Source organism: Anguilla anguilla, chromosome 9 (assembly GCF_013347855.1).
Source record: "Anguilla anguilla isolate fAngAng1 chromosome 9, fAngAng1.pri, whole genome shotgun sequence".
Lineage (NCBI taxonomy): Eukaryota > Metazoa > Chordata > Actinopteri > Anguilliformes > Anguillidae > Anguilla > Anguilla anguilla.
The window spans coordinates 8220383-8240764 of NC_049209.1; the positions used below are offsets into that span (position 1 = coordinate 8220383).

At 42.7% G+C, this 20382-nt stretch overlaps 2 protein-coding genes across 3 annotated transcripts in view; both read right to left on the bottom strand.

The window, feature by feature from the left end:
- The window catches only part of LOC118235834 (breast carcinoma-amplified sequence 3-like), a 173661-nt gene extending 166202 nt beyond the window's left edge, over positions 1 to 7459 (bottom strand). The window contains exons 1-5 of the mRNA XM_035433682.1: positions 7347 to 7459; positions 6383 to 6473; positions 5190 to 5244; positions 5017 to 5092; positions 3854 to 3960 (exon numbers count right to left, since the gene is read on the bottom strand). Coding sequence (XP_035289573.1) covers positions 3854 to 3960; positions 5017 to 5092; positions 5190 to 5244; positions 6383 to 6473; positions 7347 to 7413 — 396 coding nt within the window. The 5' untranslated portion in view covers positions 7414 to 7459. The remainder of the gene's footprint in view (positions 1 to 3853; positions 3961 to 5016; positions 5093 to 5189; positions 5245 to 6382; positions 6474 to 7346) is intronic.
- Positions 7460 to 8169: 710 nt separating this feature from the next.
- LOC118236668 (protein phosphatase 1D-like) lies at positions 8170 to 19183 on the bottom strand. Of its 2 annotated transcripts, none has more exons than XM_035435223.1 (6): positions 18486 to 19183; positions 15000 to 15228; positions 13900 to 14024; positions 13031 to 13212; positions 12677 to 12901; positions 8170 to 10722 (listed from the first exon to the last, which is right to left on the bottom strand). In XM_035435223.1, the coding sequence occupies exons 1-6, from the start codon at positions 18988 to 18990 to the stop codon at positions 10369 to 10371; spliced, it is 1620 nt and encodes a 539-aa protein (XP_035291114.1). In that variant the 5' UTR covers positions 18991 to 19183; the 3' UTR covers positions 8170 to 10368. The 2 variants fall into 2 exon arrangements, with proteins under 2 accessions (XP_035291114.1, XP_035291113.1); XM_035435222.1 differs by having other exon boundaries at positions 8170 to 10725.
- Between the last annotated feature and the right edge of the window lie 1199 nt (positions 19184 to 20382).

A 20382-nucleotide genomic window follows, 5' to 3' on the forward strand; every position in this document is an offset into this window, starting at 1 on the left:
CACATCAGTTCAAAGCATGTCATTCCCACCGACACCTCTTCCTTCGAACGCCGCCTCAATTAGCCCCCGGCTAATCCACCCGCTATCTCCCCCCCCCCCCCCCGTCCAAGAGCAACACCTCCCCAGTCAAAGATCCTCCACTGAGGAGAGTTTAATGCACAGGCACTCAGGGCAAATACAGACACGCACTCAAGCGGGCTTGTGGGGTGGGAGAGGTGTGGGTGTGGGGGGGGGGGGAAGGGGACGTTTTCTTGTCGGTTCGACACCATTACGGAGGGTGTCAGCTTAACAACTGTCAAGAAGACTTTCCAGTCACTCATGGGGAGGCATCGTGCTGTTTTCAGCTCTCACGTGTGAGAAACGAGTGAAGGGATGGACTCCAACTGTACCGTAGGTTTAGAAAAAAAAAAAACATAACACGGAAGAGGCGGAAATTTGCGCGTCTCCGAATGCAAGATTGCCTGACGGGCCACGTATCCACGGCGACGACGCCCCCAGCTTATTTTCCAGAGGCGGCAAATGAAACACACGCCCCGCCCCGCCCCCCCCCTTCATCTGCACTGTAGACTGTGGGTGTTTACACGGGGTTAATTAAGTACATACCTTGTTTAGATTTCAGAAGATGAATACTAAGTCGGCTTGTTTTCATAGCTTACACTGTACATGAAACTAAAACACGAGGCTCCAAAGTGACGCTTTTTAAAAATGCAATTCGTTAAAAAAAAAATGGGACTGGATACAACAATCCATCTGATTGTCCTGGATCTCGTAAAATAGAAAGAGCCCGATTTCTTTGACAGAACAGCCCCCCACCAAAAAAAAATGGGAACAAAAACGAGGAAAAGAACTCCCATGCTGGGAGGCCCAGGGACTTTCTAGTTGCCCGAGTTGATCTGAGAACAGCTAAACTCCATTGTTCAAACAAGGTGACACGTCCTTTTTTTTATAATAACTCATCTATACTGATCTGAGAACCCTGTTCCATTTGACTACAAAAACCCTCATAAATACAGTAAGTTACGTTACATAAATTTTTCCATTTGTAATTGTTTGATGGGGAGGGGGCACACATACAGCAAACTAAAATAGCAGCATGGCTGTCACCTCCATACATTATTATGTCATATCATATTTTCTATCAGCTCTCTGGAGCTGTGGGTCTTCCAGCACCCTCTGCCTCATGCGTGTCCATCATCACATCCTCACTAATCTCACGCATCACTGCAGATTTATTTCTCATGACCATGCTTAAAACTGTGTACCTTTAAAACTAACACCAACACATGCGATGCTCCACGGCCAGTAAGTAACATCCTGTACACTCTACATTCAGTCCTTTGCCTTGAGTGACACCTAGAGGATAAATTCAAGAATTGCAGCTCACGCTATAATCACAGGTTATTGAGTTCACAGGGTGACCACTTGTTTGTAATGCAGTAATGCTGGCCACTGACCACTTTAAACAATAACTGTGATACAGTAATAGTATTAATTATTAATTAGCTAATAAAATATGAAATTTCATGTAGGAGTACTATAAGAAACTAAATATTTAATGAGCATTCATTCAGTTCATTCTTGTTCCCAACCAGCTTATCGTAATTTAGCAAAGCACCGAAAAGGACATGAGGTGTGACACCACAAATATACACTAATTTGGAAGTTCACAAAATCGCCCAAAAAACTGAATGTTTATCACGTCTACAATATATTTACCTCTTCTGGCAATTGGCACATCAGAGGATATACAAGCCATGCTAGTAGACTCTTTGCAAATTACACCTTTTGCAGAAATCAGGTCATTCCTCTTTCTGTTCAGTACTCACTGCTTGCACACGCATGTCCTACTGTACATGCAGTACTGCCACAAATTATGAAAACACTGCATTTATAAACAGAGTTTAAGGACTAAGGCAATTGTTTGCAACTGTGTCTCTTTTTGACAAAATAAATGTAATGCAATAAATGCAATATCAACATAAAATAAAAATGAAGAAATAATCAGCATTTGTGAGTTAAACAAGTAATAATCATTACACCTTCCTAGATGTATTAATTCATACCTACATAATTGAGCAGCTAAATGCATCTTACTGTTGTAAATTTTATAATCAGCTTGAACATGTATTTCTTTGTCCAGTATTTTTCTACATAAAACGATGCATGCAATGATGCATATTCATGCAAAGGAATTTTTTTTTTTTTTTACTCATACATTTCAAGTTACTGAGTCAAGAAGATAACGGTTTCAAATACATTTTTACAGATGAAAATGGCTCTAAGAAACAACAACAGAAGAAATGGCACAGATAAAAGTTTTAAGAGTAATAAACGTCTTCTTCAAGCACAATGTTTCCATAATGTGTGCCAGTACTGCATATGCAGGGCATCACTACAAGTTACCGGGTCTCTCCTCTGATTGTCTTATGCTATCACTGGGAATTAACTGCAGAATCTAAATGAATGGGATGTGGATAGCTTTTATAAAAGCCTGACCATTATTAAACAAATGAGGTGTCCATATTTTCCCACTGTGTGTGTTAAAACGTATGGGGGAAAAAAACTAAAAAAATCTAAAGGCAAAACTAATTACTAAATATGCACTTTCTCTCTGGTAGGCTTCACAGTTATGAGAGATATGAAGTAGTCGGGCAGTGTTCCCTCAAAGTCGCACAGAACTGCAAGTAATACTATCAGTGTCAGGCTATCATTTCAATTTGAGGGGGAAATACAACGGTGTAGGCTACTTTGGGTCACAATTCTTTTCTATGCTGTACAACGGGGCACATTCTGAGAGGGTCCGGTGGAAGGCTGATGACGAGGGTTTTGGAAGGGATGACTGAAGGGAAACGAGGAGTTGGAAGACAACGCACAATGTGGCTGGACGACATAAAGAGACGGAGCGGAGAAAGAAGGTACGAACAACTCAAGAGAAAGGCTGAGGAGAGAAACAGTTGGAGGACCATGAAAGCCAACCTTCGGATCGAAGACGCTACAAATGACTGATTGACTGATGTACAACAAATCCAGCCAATAAGGTGAATGGAAAAATTCATTTATGGCATTTAAGCTTCAATAGTGCGTAGTCATAATGGTGTGGTGAGGTGGGCAACCCCGGTGAAGAAGCACAACGTATCTGACCATCCAGACACAAAATGGAGACTAATGAAGCCCAAACCAAGCCACAGAGAAACTGCTCCAGCATCACAGCGCTAAGAACTTTACTCTCTATAACTTCATCATAACAAGGTCTTTTAAAACACAACCTGAGGACCATCACCTCAAAAAAAAAGAAACTGGTCCATGTTTGGCAGTTTTATCCAACACCCATTACATGTTGCAATGAAGCAGTCTTTTAACACACCAGTAGATGAAAATGTGTCCAATATCTGATTTGACATACGATGATCCTACATTACACACATTTAGCATTCGATGGTCCTATATTACACGCATATTCAGTACAACAAAAATACTGTAGTGTATGCAACAAAATGTAAAGATATTAATATATGTTGGGTAAATTTTGGGACTCCTACTCAAAGGCTTGGGACCAAAACATTGGACCAAGACCAACTGGTGAGTCAGGACAGGGGTTTGAGGAGACCGGGAGATAAATGTCTGAACCGATGCTATATGTCTTCAACAAACATTCACACCAATTATCCTAAGGGGCCACTGCAGAAATTTCAACATCTAAAATGTGATAGGCGACATTTTAACATCAGATGCGTCACAGAAGATGAATCCGCTCACCGGGTGGCTCGTGGGCACTTAAAGTTTTGTAAACCGCGGTCTAATGGCTGACTCAATCACTCCGCATGTGAAGTCCCGACAACGCGCAGTGACTCACAGATATGCTCCAGATCTGCATCCCGTCGGTGTAGCCAATCAGCAGGCAGAGAGGCGGGACGCTGACATTTCCGTGCATCTCCAGGAATTCCGGTGAGCGAGCGACATCTGTCCAGAGGGAACGATCCCATGAGAAACAGGGGTCTCGGAAGGTTCAAAAGCAATGATCCAATAAATCGTTTCCCTTTTCATTTCTATACAGCACAAATACGTATTTGCGAATCTTTTGACATACAGGTCTAGATTTTTCTCTGACCAAAGCTATCTTTCATGTGGAGCATTCAACTGTGAACTTTCTTTAATCAATTTGATGCTAATGTCCATATTCACCTCTTTCAGTTGAATTTACTGTACACTACAGTGCTGTTTTCAAAATGTGTAGTATCACTACTGTAGGCATTATTTATTTGTATTTTTATTCTCAGATATGTGACCGATTGATTTTTTTGGGCCACATATTCAGTATATGGATGCTCAAAGTTTCAATTCCAGACCTAAATATTTCTGAAAAACTACAGCAGTGATTAAAATGGAGTACAAAATTATGTTTGAACGGTCACCCAAAGGTGCATTTTCTACATTTGTAGAATGTGTTCTTTAGTGTATCAGCTTCTTTGAAAACCTTTCAGCAGTTCAAATTGTCTGCAAAAAGAGAAGGCCTCAGTAGGATAATAACATAACATAACATAGTGTTATGGCAGAGAATGCAAGTGAATCCTGCCCCCACGCACAGTCAAAGGGTTGGGAGGCAAAAAGAGGCTAAGGTTGGAACTTAACTTAACATTTGTCGGATTGACAAAACCCAATTGTATCATAGGGACCCAAAGTCTCCGCATCTGCCCTCAGATACCACCTCTATGCTCACCAATCTCCCAAAAGACCACAGGAGACATCCCAACCTTGCAAAGGGAAGATGCACAAATGAACTGGAAACAGGGTTTTGGATATTTGTGGCACATGTTTTGGGAAAAATGTGTATAATTTGATAAAAATGTTATTTTTGTTGATTCCATTGAATCCTTATTATGGTGAAATGTTTTCTATGTGTTCTTAATTAAAATATAACTGGGTACTCGTATCATTTTTTTTTTTTTTTTTTTTTTTTTCTGCATATTTATCAAGAATTTGAATAATTTTGGAGGACACTATAAACACAGTCCTTACCATTGATGTCTGTCTTTTCAAATCTGACCCAAACAATTTTCTCCTTTTCATCCGTCTGTGGTGCGCCTGTATACGCCTGGCATTAAAAGAGGAAGAGAGGAAGTGTCATGAAATTTCAGTAGTAAAATAAAGACAGGCTGAGTTACACAGAGAAGGGATGACAGCACTCTTACCTGCGGGACCACATCCTGCAGAAATGTCACCACACTTTCCATGTACGTCTGCTCTCTGGAAAACAGCAGAGAGGAGGCAAAATAACAGTCAGCACCCCTTTCATTTATTATTCAAAAAAAAAAAGGAATTTATAATGAATTCAACTTTGGGTGGGGGGGGGGGGGGGGGGGGTGGTGAAGTGTTTTGACAAAAATGATTTTTTTGATGATAGTTTTCACTCAATAAATAAATCAATTATATTTACTTGTTACTTGTTGTAGCGTACTTTTTGTAGCTGAAGTGTTAGAAAGCTGTGTAAAGCGTTTCTTCTTATCCACAAATCAGCCCTTCCTTTTTGAACCCTTCATCATATGAAGTCGTAAAGATATGGGCTTTACTTGGCGCTTCCCTTATTAAATATTCATGAGAAAACATTTGTGCTAACGACCATCTCCCTCCAACACAAAGATGCTAGCTACTGCAAAATGATATCCTTTTAAAGCAAACCTGCAGCTAAATGTAGGGACTAATTTCCCTGCTGTACATTCAATAATACTCCACCCCAATTGTGTGTCCTGTGCCGTGGTGTTTGCATACATTTTACTACTTAAAATTACACAAATGTATTTCCTCACAGATAATTAGTAGCTCACAAGGCCATATAAATACACCACAGACAGGTAATAGCTTTAGATTTGCATCTAAACTCTCATATTGGTACAACATTGCTTCCATTACCTGGGAAATACCAATCAATCACAAGAACATAAGTATATTCGTCCTAATCGACTTTCGCATCTCCAATCAAGTAAAGAACATAGGATCAGAATTCTGCCAGGGCATTCGTTTAAAACTCTTATTCATACACTAACACTGTGTCCGAAAATGTGAACGGTCATAAATAATGTGGATGGCAGTGGCTCCCAAAAAAGTTCAGACCTATGGTGGGTCATAAGCTGAATGAGGGAAAAACACATAGGCCTACCCATTCTACAAAACAATGAATTACCTAGCACACATGCACCTATTTATAAAAACTTTTTGTATTCTACAAATGAATGCGTGTTAGCCTAAACTTAATTAAAATGTGCAATAAGGTGGGATTATGTCGCTTTAACAAGGTCACTGTGCGTTCACTCATTAGTGGAAATAATGGTTTTGGAACCCGGGCCCCCGTTGCGCAGTCTGGGAAAAGAACCGAGGGTGTTCTTACGTCGCGGCTTGCGCTCGCACCACCACCCCCCCGGCGCAGCGGCTGGGACGTCGGGGAGAGTCGGACGCCATTGTGTTACCAAGTCTCTTATCTGCGGAGACAGTGGCAATGCAGTACAAAGGTTTTCGATCATGCCAATGACAGTGAACACCGTGGTCTCTGAATGTAACATTTCAGTAACAGCAGGAAGACATAATAGCCTCACTCCATCACTGCAGTCAAAGATGCATGCTAAGGTGCTGAAACCACTTTGACCAGATTATGTCCTTGCATCCTACATAAAACAATCATAGCATAATATTTTCCAACTTTTAATGAACTGTACTATAATATAGGGTTGTTACGTGCTTTAACGCTACTGAATATTAACTTTCAAGTGTACCAGTATGTTTAGGATGCTCTTATGTGACCTGTCAATCACTTCTTGATCATCAAGACATATTTCCAATTGAGACTTTTTTTAAAAAAACGTTGGTGCACTGGAAAGTACGCGTTTCACATATACGGTTTTGTGGTTACTGCTAGCTGGCTAGCAAGTTAACATAGCAGACAAAACAAAAAAGTGACATGCCAGCAAGCTAGCAATATAATAAGGCACATATTCAGTTACGACAGTAGTGTACAATGTAAAAAAAAAGAAAAAAAAAAAAAGACAAAATGTTACCAAGATGCAAAGCTGTTACACGCTAGACCACAGTCATTAAGTGGTTCCAAATACAACATCAGAAGTCAAAACTCTAACGTTAGTTAAATTAACGCGTAGCAATTGAAGTACCCACAACTAGTCGCCAGCTAGCTAGTGCTAGCAAGCTATCAGACAGCGTAACAATCGCATCCTTATCATGTCATTCGTTTGGTACCGGAGCTATCGCTTATTTATCACCACGTAGCTATGAATCTCTTCCAAATACGCAAAGATTAATATAATGTGATTCAAAATTGGCGTAAACATCACAGTACAAACCCCAAACAGTAGTGATCCAGTTTATTGAGGCTCTAGAGCGTTGCAACACCGTGCTGCAAAAACACATGGGATCTGTCAAATAAACCAATGAGTGTTCCGCTTTGCCTCAAAGCGACGAATCGGTAGCTTAAGAAGGCGGGCGGTACTGACCTATAAACCAATTAAAGTGTAAAACAAGGTGGATTTGGTCTGTTATCTTTGTGCTTAGGCCTACCTACATTTGGTAACATTTAACTATTGGTTGAAGGAAACACTGGGATTGCATTATCCTCTACATTTTGAATTTAAGCAGTAGTACAGTGTGTCGGTTCTGTAACGCATCATACATTCCTTATAAAGCAGTAACTTCTTAAACATTTGTTTGCAGTAAGGTCCCGCAAAAGAAGTCTGTTTCTTTCTGCGCTCGTATTCATTACACAAATGGCCACTGATCATAACAGCAATCAATGACTCGTCTGATTAACTGTGCTCACCTGAGGCCCATTGAGATTACGTAAGAATCTGAGAACTAGCACAGAGCCCAGTAAATTCCTGTAGCCACCTGTAGAGTATGATATGACATATTAATTAGATTGTCTGGTTGTATTTTTTCTCTGATGTACTTTTCTTCTGGGATTCTTACTGTATAGTGGTATTCTATATTAAAATGACATTTCACCCGTCCATTCAACCACTTCGAACTGTTCCATGGCCTCCCCACCTTCACAGCACTTTCTATTCCAACCAGATGTTTCAAAACGGAACAGCAGTACTATTTTGCATGAATTGTTTCTTGAAATTCCATAGCTATATGAAATCTACAGAAGAGAATAGATGTCAACAATGAGCAGAGAAAACACCTGTTTATTGAACATACTGACATCCAGTACAATTCGGGGCATGTGATGATTTTCAACATTGAGACTGTACACAAGCACACATTATTGGTACGTACAGCAAATGCTGGGTCATAATGGCGAGAATATCACAAATTCACAATTGTGCCTATAACTGTCGCATAACCTCTAGAACTACTAAAAACAACCTTCTCAAAACAAATAAACAAGATTGTGCATGCTGAAAATCCCTGAAATACGAAACCTGTCATTTCTTTTTCACACTTTTTTCACAAAATATTTATAAATGAAAGAAACAAACGAAAAATACAACTGTCAAATTGCACTTTGGTCTTAAAAAACCAGACACCTGTTTTTGTAATAAAACATTTAACAAGTGACAGATAAATATTATAACATGCATTTGTCTAGATAACTTAAAGGAAAATGCATATTTTTACCAATTTAAATGATCCAAAACACCAGTTCATGAAGAGGCACATTCACATTCTTATACTGTATTGCTTACAGTTTTCAGATGCAAGCATCACTAAACACATATCCACATGAGATGCATTTATGATTACATTCCTATATGCACTGGAACAGACTGATCTTCCACATAATTAAGACCTTACAGTTAACAAGCCTGTGGAGCAGGAAATAAGACCACAATTTTTGCATTTAAGAATGGAATTCTGAGAGCAGCCTGTTCAAGATATCAAAATGTCAGCGCTCCAGAAGCTATTTAATTGAATTGCCTATCTAGTCAAAATGGTTGGCAAATTCAGGCAAACAGGCTGGATCACACCTACATCTAACGTACAAACTACATCAGACCTTTCCCTTCTCGTCCTTGGACGCATCCATTCCAAACGCACTTTCTGAAAAATGAAATTGCTAACCCAATGGGATGTCAGAACCGTGCTTTCCACCCAACACTGTGCCCGCAACCTTCCATCCATCTCCAGAACCGTCCATCCATCAGAGTCCCCCGATTTCTCCACTGGGGACTGAACAAGCTTCTTGCTGGTTGACGGTACAGAAACAGCAAGAGAAGCGAGGAAGACATTGACTCCAGAGTACCAGCTCCCCCTGTGTGAGGACAACGCAAGGAACTGCGAATGAATGTCTCTGCTTGTTTATCAGCGTGAAGAGGGGCATTCACAACACCGAGGAATGTGCAGAACTTTCTCAGAGGCTCAATTTAACCTGCACACTACTACACCCAACCCTGTACTGCCAGGTTCTGGCCAGTCGTCCTTTTTTCCAGGGCTGAGTATTTTGTTGGAAATGGGTGGAAGATTCCAAATGACAGCCATTGTCCTCTCCTTCATATGATAAGCAGTGGCTTTTATGGCAGTTGACTTGACAAATACTCTTGAGCAAAAGTAAACACACACTATCTCATCTTAGACCACACACAAGGCTTTGTGTCCTTTGTGACCACACAATCATCACCTATATGTGGCATTTCAACACGTATCACTTATTTCCACTGATTAAAAAGCAGCACCTTCAGTAGAGGATGGATGTACCATCTAACTCCATGGCAAAACAAAAAAAATACATTAGAAAATGATGACAGTATACATAATATAGAAATTGTGCAGCTCTAGGATCACTTATTAATGGACAGTCAGAGAGACAATCAGAATCCACTGGCTGAAAACCATCAAGATTTGAATTGGTTGCATCCTTTAGACTTTTGAAATATTAAAATATATAAATGTATAAAAATATATTGCTGATTCGGTGTATAGCTTGGATATTTTCTAATACATGGATTATCCTTTTGTATGAACGAATATTTACATGCTGGTGTAAAATTGGCCATTATTTAATTTTCACTCAGAGGAATAAAGAAACAATAGTTAAAAGACTTAATACCCACAGTTTAAGCGAAATTAACAATGTAAACAACGAGTGATCTGCCAGGACTGTAGACTTAAACTCACGATTCCCACTTTTTTTTACATTAAAAAAAAATCAAACATGATGACATTTCCTTACAAAGGTATAAAGACAACATATGCAAAACAGTGGTGCACCATTAGGCAACATATTTTAAACGCATTCTGGATGTTACAATGTTCAAAATTCTAGCTTGCGACCACGAAATGGCCGTGCCCTCGAGCGCCCCCTGGTGGCGCGGGAAGAGAAAAACGGCGGCCATATCCACGGCGCGGAGAGAGAGGGGGGAGCCGCTAGCACACGCACACGGTAGCTTTCCTGTGCTGCTGCAGGAGGGCGGGGACGTCGCGGTTCGGCTCGTGGCCCTTTCCGCCGCGGCGCGCCGACAGCCGCTCGGCGTTCCTGCGGCGGGGCGCGGCCGGGGAGGGGAGGCCGCGGCGGGGCCTCTTTCCGGCCGGGCCGCCGGGGCTCTGCGGGGCCTCCGGGGTCCGTTTGCAGCGGGGCAGGGGCGCGCCGGCGCCCAGCTGAGTGCCGCTGTCGGCGGCGGGGTCGGAGAGGTCGTACGAGCCGGGCCCAAAGAGGCAGTCGTGCCGCCGCAGGGCAGGGAGCAGCTCGCACGCGGACGAGGGCACCTCCAGGTCCGGCGTCTGCTGCAGAGAGGAGCACACACAGCCAGGTCAGGGAGCCGGCGTGCCACTTAAAACACCCGCATTAAGATAACACATAAAACTCATCCAAGAAACATACATTACATACATTATACATTACAGGCATTTAGCAGACGCTCTTATCCAGAGCGACTTACACAACTTTTACGTAGCATTTTACATTGTATCCATTTATACAGCTGGATATATATTGAAGCAATTCCGGTTAAGTACCTTGCTCAAGGGTACAACGGCAGTGTCCTTTCCCGAGAATCGAACCGGCGACCTTTCGGTTACAAGCCCAGTTCCTTACCCACTGTGCTACACTCCGTCACATCTCAGAATTCTAAGCAAAGTGTGTTTGGCAGTGCATTGAGTTTTCTATCATTTTTATTTCTGTGGAGTTAGTGAAGTCAGGACTGAAACACCAGATGAGTTTTTAAATTACTGAAGTAGTAAAATGCATTAGCACCGGATATAGCAATAATTATTACTAAGACTAATGTGCCCATTTATTTTTTGCTGTAGAAATTCTCCAGTAGCACTTCTACCACACCACTCAGCTATTTTTTTTTATCATGCTAGTGCATCCTGTCTTTAAATGCCAGGTAGGTTGCCATGGTATTTGTGTTTTGACATAATTGTGTCTTTCTTCGTCTTTGGCTCCCTCGCTGCTGCAGTCCTACAAAAATCAGCTACTCTGATACAGCTGCAGTTCTAAATGGTCACATTTCATAGGCTGTGGGCCCAACCCAGAACACAGTTCCGAGGGCATTTTTGACTTCCGGGGTTTGAACACCTACAACACGGAATGTCATGAACCCTCACCCCAATTGCCAGCAGGAAATCTCCGTAATGCACCCGGATCCAGAAAGTGCCAGAACAACAGCAGGGTCGGGTTGCCATGTCCACCATTAGAGCTCTGAAGGAGTGTCCCTTCCTCTAATCTGCCTGCTCTTTTCACGTCATCATTTGGAGATCAAAGACAAACAGAAAACATTCCCTCCCGTGCAGAAAGGCCAACTCTCCGCCACTCGCCTCCCTCCCTAAAAACAGCAGATAATAGCCGGCCTTTGAAAAGCACTGCAGGTGTACAAACAAGACGAGTGGCTGTTCTTCACAAGCCCGGCAACAATGGTGCCCACTGTCGCTGTGAATGCACAGACAAGGGCCCTCTCTTCAATGCCTCTGCATCCCTCCCCACCCCCCCCCCCCCCCCCCCCCCCCCCCCCCCCCCCCCCCCCCCCCCCCCCCCCCCCCTCCCCCCCCCCCCCCCCCCCCCCCCCCCCCCCCCCCCCCCCCCCCCCCCCCCCCCCCCCCCCCCCCCCCCCCCCCCCACCCCACCCCCCCAAGGTAAATTTTTAAAAACTGGCACGGGCACTCTGCTGCTCACAGCACACTTCAGCTTCCTTTGTGCAAGCCTTAATTTCGACGAGTGAGAGGAAAAGCTTTAATGAGTGTCAACATCCAAAGCAGACGCCATCCGAAGGAGAACATGCTGACAGTAAACAATACGCACGCGTAAAGGTCAGCTCTTGTGCCGCGTCTGGATCATAGAACTCGCGCAAAACGTTTTTCGGGTTGATTTTGGTTCAGCGAATATTTGGTCACCATCATATTTCAGACGTGATGATGTGGAACGGTAAACAATTAGTACGTGTATGTCTGTCTGATTGCCTGATTGTTTGTGTGTGTGTGTGTGTGTGTGTGTGCATGTGCATGTGCGCGGGTGTGTGTCTGTCTGTCTGATTGTCTGATTGTCTATCTGTGTGTGTGTGTGTGTGCATGTGCATGTGAGTGGGTGTGTGTCTGTCTGTCTGATTGTCTGTGTGTGTGTGTGTGTGCAAGTGCATGTGCGGGGGTGTGTGTGTGTCTGTCTGTCTGTCTGATTGTCTGTGTGTGTGTGTGTGTGTGTGTGTGTGTATGCGTGTGCCGTTACTTATTCTGCACACACCTCAATGATCGGAGTACTTGAACGCGATCCACTGTCCGCGCCGTACTGGGGCCCCTCGGCCAGGTTGAACATCACCTCCTCGCGGTGCAGGGGTACCGCCGGCCCCCCGGCCTGCTGCAGCGAGACGACGATGACGCTGGTGTTGTCCGCCCGCAGCATGCGCTGCCGCCACCGCAGGAGGGCGTGGGTCACCAGGTGGCAGGCGCTGGACACGCCGAAGGGCGCCTGGGGACGCAAGCGCAGGGGACACGGTTCGGGTCTCGACTCCGGGGGCTCGCGGAAGCATCAGGACCCCCCTCCAGGACCCCCCCAGGACTCCCCCAGGACCCTCCAGGCCCCGACAGCGGCACTCACCAAGGCTTCGTCGTGGTCCTGGCACAGGCTCACGGCGTCCTGCGGCGACACCATGTTCCACAGCCCGTCGCTGCCCAGGATTATGTAGCGGTGCCTTCTGGGGTCCAGTCTGACCACACTGGTGTCCGGCACTGGAGACACAACAAACTCCCCACTGTAGAAGTCATAGCTCCACAGGTCACCTGTCCGGAAAGTGAGAGTGGAGGGCGTATAGAGAGAGATTAGTCTCAATATTATTCAGAAACGTCTGTCTCATGACCCACAAATAAGAGACAAGTCACAAATGTGTTTCACTATCCGCAAACAAATATCTCTCAACGTGTCTTTTGAAATTGAAATTAATGTGCTCTGATTTCCACAAATGCATACAGATTTGTGAATACATATTTTCCCTCTTGCACAAATACCTCATACTTTGTATCTGAAAACCAAAAACATGTTTTCAATTTCCGCATGTGTTTTTTTGAAATAGGACATTCTCAAATGTTAAATTGGCTCGCAAAGTGTTGAATCAGCATTTGCGCATTCAGTGACTTAAGTTTCTTAGTTTCCTTTTTTTATTTTTTTGATATTGAGACTATTCTCTCTCCATAAGGGCGGGGCTTAACACAGAGGAGGTGGCAGAACAATCCCCAACACGAGTTCAACCAGAAGCTACTTACAGTCCAATGAAAAACACCATGAATCTTCCGCTCTTCCTCCCAGAGGAAACATTGGGAATTCAGCAACTAATAACCACCACACAAGGGAGCCTTTCACAGGTATAGTGTTTTAAAACCCTATGCAAAGGGATAAGAGTTTATATGAAACCCAACCTGGTGAGGAGAGTGGATAGAGTCAGCCATTTTGAGCCGTTTCGTCCTCCTTACCTAGTGCTCGAGCCACGGCCAGGAAGGGGATCTGGTCGATGACGGTGCTCCTCCTGACTGGGCCATTGTGAGTCAGCCTCGGTCTCTTCCACACCACACGGTTCACCCCCGATTTCTTCATCACACTGGAGATGGTCAGTACAGGGCGAAAACAAGGCAGGCAGTCAGCAACATAGATTAGCCAAGACACCAGATTAGCTGCCTGTCCTACGCAATATCCAGCATTTCATCCTGCACAGAAAATCAGGCCCTTGATAGTTCATTTTTTAGAATAAAAAAATCTAAATCTATTTACATACCACACTTAACAAAACATTTGTCACAATATAATTAACAGCGTAGCTCAGCCTAAAAAAGCAAGTCTAGAGGCAACAGTGGCGAGGAAATGAGCTGCTGGGTGGCTCATCCTGTTAAGGCACTGCTCTAGTCTATGGATGGGCCTCATAGTCTCGTATGGAATCCAGATCATACCAGTGCTGACTGTGGCTGGCAGTCCTACAAGACGACACAATTGGCTGTCACCAAGGGATGGGAGTGTTTCAGTTGGCTAAAATAACAGCACTTCATTGCTCACTAGCAACCCCCAGCTGGTCAATCAGGTGCCTGCAAGCTGACGTGTGTATATACAGTACTGGCACAAATTACAGAAACAATGCGCTTAAAGAAAAGATTAGTACGGTCAAAACTTCTATCTGTACGAATGTTTGTCCATAAAAATGTATTCAAAACGGTTATCTTCTTGACCACGAGTGGAAATGACATTATGTGACCAACAGTAATTTGAAACAAAGTATGCAAAAAAAAATTATTTCTTCGCATGAATATGATCGTTTTATGCAGGAAAAATACTAAACAAAGAAATACATATTCAAGTGTAAGGATAATTACTCGCTTAACACACAAATGCTAACTATTTCTTCATTTTTGTTTTATGTTGATATTACATTCACTGCATATTACATTTATTTTGCCAAAAAGAGAAACTGTTGAAAAATGATGCATTAATCGTCACACTGGTTTATAAATGCAGCATTTCCATAATTTGTGCCAGTACTGCTATACATATGATATGGTTTAAGAGCTTGTGCACAGCCTCTCACCTGCCCCCCAGGCCCTCGATGCGATGCCTCTCCTGGGGGAGCTCAGGCTTGTGGTCCTGCGTGACCTCCACGGCCTGGACGGACCGCTCAGTGGGAGGGTCCCGCACCCCAAGCACCACCGCGGAGTCCCCAACGTGGGCCACGAACATGCAGTCCCCCCGGATCACCACCACGCTGGCCGTGGTGCCCGAGGTGCTGGGGAGGCCCATGAGGGTCTTTGGCCACTCAGCTACACGGGGAGGAAAGACAGGCTTCAGAGGGAGCACACCGCACTCCCGCCTCACACTTCTCACTCAACGCACGACATTCACATTTACGTCCGCGGGAACCTGCCAGGAGGGATTAAAGTTGAAGTATCCACTCTTTGCTTCATACGGAAGCAAAATAAACTTGGAAGTTCTCAGGTGAAAGCTCAATTAGGTAATCAAAGGCAAGCAACATCCCAGAAGCAAAACCATGGTCCTCTTAAAGGCCGACGAATGATTTCAAAAATATAAGACGCATACCAGACAAAAACATCTAGGAATGAGCTTTACCAGGACTATGTCAAAAAATATGATTAAAGTTGCATAACGTACAGTAAAACATAGCATGCAGTTATCTAATGAGCAATTACAGGGAATTGACTGTACAGTACATTTCTTCTGAAGCTTTCAGTCAACTGGATGTTTCTGTCTAAACTAGCTATGCTCAAAGCATTAGCGTAAATGAGAGGGGAAAAACACGGCAGCACTGTACACTGCCATTCAAGAAATAATTACCTGTGACATCACTTCTGGAACAAGGGCAGTCCATGTGAAAAAACAGTATGCTGAAGTACACCATTTTATGCTTAAAACGCTTTAAGTATAATTAAAGTTTATATTACATCAGTGCATGCTTAGTACACTATTTTTTCACATGGGGGATGCCATCCATAGTAGAGTATTAGGATACAATTTCGATGAGTCAGCATGCTGAGGCTACGCATCAGTGTGGCCGGGTCATAATTTAGAGGGTCACACATGTTATGCCAAAGAGCACTACAGGATCTAGGCTATGCCAGCTGAGCTTCCTCAAAAACGCACCACCTAATGCGTGGTCCGGCATCTGCAAATGTGCCAGAGTGATTCGCTAAAACAGACTTGGCCAGAGAGCTTCTGGTTCACATCCCAGATGGTAGAATGTTGTTGTGCCTTTAAGAAATCCACTTAACATAAATTGCTTCAGTAAGTATCCAGCTGGATTATAATGTATAATGTGAGAGATGTAAGCCACCAGGTTAAAGGGAAGTGCAAAGCAAGCAAACAGTAAGCCCCCTTTTCCTTAGCAAATGAGACACCAGAGTACTACAGCATTTGAAACCAAACACAGGGTCCAAACATTCAGGATCTTTCACCACAGATTCTTTAAATTTACAGATACTCAGCTACTACAAGAACTGCCAATGTAAAGGAAACAGCAATTATGATAACCCTCTCTGTGAAGTTTGCAGTGGACTCTTCTTCGTCTTGTATCTTGAACCAATGCATGGACATCACAGTCAAGGAGTAGGTGCTTTCAAATACAGATGCCCCTAGCTGATGATGTTTGTCCCGCAGACTTCCATGCCAATATAACCTTAGCCACTGTTCCTCATGAAACATCAGCAAGTTCAGCAGTCTTTGTCACTGAAGCCCACCTTTGTGGAAGCAACTGCTTCCAATATACTTTGCATCCCTCATTTATTTAAGTGTTTCCTTTACTTTGACAGTTTCTTGTATGATCATTATTGCCCTTGGCCTTTTGCCACATCATTTGCCAACTGAGGGGTGGCAATTTTACTCTTTAGAAAAGTGTCTAAATCTAAATGCTTCTTTACATATTTATCTCCATGAGAGTGCATAGTATATATTTATGTGTATGCATTTTTTAAATAAAGTCATATATAAGGCACACCAGCAAAACAAATAAATAAAATAATGTAAACAACATAGCATAATGTAGTAGTATCTATTTAGCTCCTACTTAAACTTGGCTGTTAAATAACTTAGGCCCTACATTAATCCTACTAACCTTACAAAAATGCAGTACAAATAATTTCTACTTCATGAGTACTGCAAGTGAAGTAGTTAAATTGCATTATAACTGCAGCAATACTGCAATAAAAAACAAGTACACCCAAAATATTGCATACTACTGCAGTGATACCACAATAACAACAATCATTACAACTACAGTTGAACGGCAGTTATTTTATAAGGGTAGTATTTAGCTAAATATACACATAACCTTATTCAGCTAAAATTACTGGACATTTTGTTTTGTGTCATTTAATTTTTGGGTAATAGAGTCAGGAGATGCTGATCGAAATCACTCTGGAATAGTGTGTCCATGTATCACCATTTCTGTTAGCATTAAACGTAAAAAAAAAAAAAATTAAAAAATTAAATAATACGACTGAACACCATGTACAACAGGAATGCCACACGTCAGTAAATATTCAGAGGAATGGAAAGAACGTGGGGGAAACGATGTTTAGTGAATAAACACTGCCAATGTCAAAAACAACTACTCCAAATTCAGGAATTCGACGTGCAGCGTGTTTTCCTACAGTCTATAGTTTCGGCCCGGTTCACGTTCCAGTTTCGTTTTCTTAAGGTTTCTGCCTTCAGTTCAGCATCACTGCCAAATAGCATTATTTACGCCACGCTTTGCCTCGACTGCTGGACTGCGGAGTAAATGATGAAACGCCCTATCTACGCTCTGATTGGATGCTTTTTTTTTTGTACTTAAGTAGACCCACTCAATTGGTTCAGGCAGTTGTCCATCTAATCAACCCAACCAGGAAGAGCTTGTTTTGATATGGCAGCAAAAGCCAAAACAGGGTGCCACCTAAATGCGTAAATTGTTGCCTTAATGAAATTGTCAATTGGTTAAAACTGTCCTTTATCATAAAAACATATTTTAATAATTTCACTATTGCCAATGTGAACCACTGTAGAAATGTCAAGCACGACACCACAGGAATTGAGTGCATAGTAGTCTACAAGCAGAACTGTCAGTGCTGGGGGATGAGAAAGATCGTTGGGCATTTTTTTCCGCCAGTTTTCTTCTGGCGCCCAATTTTAAAACATCACTTGTTACATCGGATACTTACAGCTGAAATGCAGCACAATAATGGGTAGCTGAGGGGTGCAAGGCAGCAATGCACTGACTGGATATTTGGCTGTCGATACCCTACGCAAAAATAATCTTGCTCGCTTGTTTTGGACCGACATTTTCTCCTACTGTAATTTTGCCAACACACGTATTGACCTTCAAGTATAAGCGCGAACCATTCCAGCATTCCAAAATGCACAAAGGACCATTTCTAATAGGCAAATATTGTATATCACTAATATTGTGTTTTACTGCAAGTCATCTGCAAATATGCGAGATAATATGCGTAATGCATGTGTATTTACAAGTACAAACTACAAAACAAACAGAACATGTCTCTTCCCATAGTTCTACAAACTCACTTACGCAGCTTTTTCCACATTGCATGGTGGCAAGCAACGAATCCTTTGCGGATGGCTGCGCATACTTCATCGTAATCCTTGGACCAAAACCCACGTTGTTTCTTAATGAACTCCCACAGATGATCCCGAGCGAAAAGCGCCGCTTCTCGGCCCCCGTGGCCATCAAACACGGCGAAGAAAGCCACAGACCTCCGAGGTCGAGTCTTGACATCCAGCACCGGTTCTGCTGCAACAATGCAACCACTTTTGTGTTCTTCCGTTTGCATCCATGAAATAGTGGCGGGCAAAGGACAACTAGTAACATTTATCGGAGTCCGATTTTCTAGCCTGTTTTCTGGCGTGTAGTTGGCATAGTCACAGATGTCCAGTTTTGTCTCCGCGGTTCCGACCGGATCAAGCTCCTCGTCACTGGGCTCTTGCTCTACTACAACCTCGGTAACATCTTCCATATATTTCCTACCTCCCTGGTCTGAAAATACACTCACTCGTACCGATAATGTGTTTTCCATGGCTATGACAGCCCCTACTGTAAACGATAATGCGTAGATGCAAAGCTAGTTTTGCCAAGTAAAATTTGTACCTCTCTCTTTTCGTCTTTTGTTTATTTTCTACGCTTCCCAAACGTGCCCAGGAACGTCCTGACGTCAGAGCTATAGCAACTGGGAAGCCACGGTCAGTGTTTAGTAAGGGTTGGCCCATAAACTGTGGGTTGGCCACACAAATGTTTTGCTCGATGAACGCCACAGGGATAGGGGCGTGGCATATAGTTTTGGGCATATTTTATGGATCGTGATTGGATATCATTCGTGACCACCTGCGATGTTCTGATATCATGGAAAGGAGGGGAGGAGATGAAGGGGAGAACGAGGAGGTGTGAAGAAGCTTGGGACAGTATGGGTGTGCCCCATTACTTTTCACTCCTCACCTCCTTTCCCCCATTCTCCCACAAGTATGTGGAGAAAAGGAGAGAGGAGGGGAGCTTGAAGCCACTTCGTCAGTACAGTTCTATGCACTTTGCTTGTCTCCTCCAGAATTAGGACACAGGAGAATACAAATAGTTTTCCGGGGTAAGGAGGAGGAGACGAAGAGGTTGCAGAGGAATGGAGTACACATTTTTTGTGTATTGGGACGCACCCAATGTATCCTTTGCTGAGAGGAGATGAGGAGCCGAGTTTGAATCCACTTTGCTTGCCTCCTCCAATATTGAGATTTTGGAGGGAGGGAGGACACAAAGATCGGTTTCTGGGTCATGGAGGAGACAAGTTGGTTGTGGAAAATTATGTATTATAATTAAAGATCAGGAACAATACAGACAAGCCCAGGAGATTTATATTAAACGGAATAAAATCAAAAGAAAAGAAAGAAAAAGAATCACAGAAAGACTTTTAAAAGAGTACATACATTTATAGTTTTTACAGCTTTTGAATTGGAGGAAAACTCAATAGAATTAAATCACTGTTCTGTTTCCTTAATAAAAACAGAAAACAGGTCTCTTGTTTGAAAACTTACATTTATGTATATGGTATTTCACTAAAATAATAAGATATATGAAATATAATTGTTTCTTGAATATCTTATCACAATCAAAGAACTCAATGGTACATTTTTGTAATACCGACTAAAATCTGAATATATGTGGTTAATAATATATGCAAATAGCTTTTGCCAAAACTTTCTATATTGAGAGTGATACCAAAAAATATGAAGTACTGTCTCAGGATGTATATCTCAAAAGGAACAATTCACATTGATATCAGCCTTCAATTTCTTCATAAAGTGCTTGGCAGGGTAGCACTTATGAATAATCTTAAATGAAAATTCTCTAACTTTATTTGTTACGTATTGTTAAGTATTTGTATGGCAACATCCATACTTTTTTCCAGAAAATTCCACAAACCAAG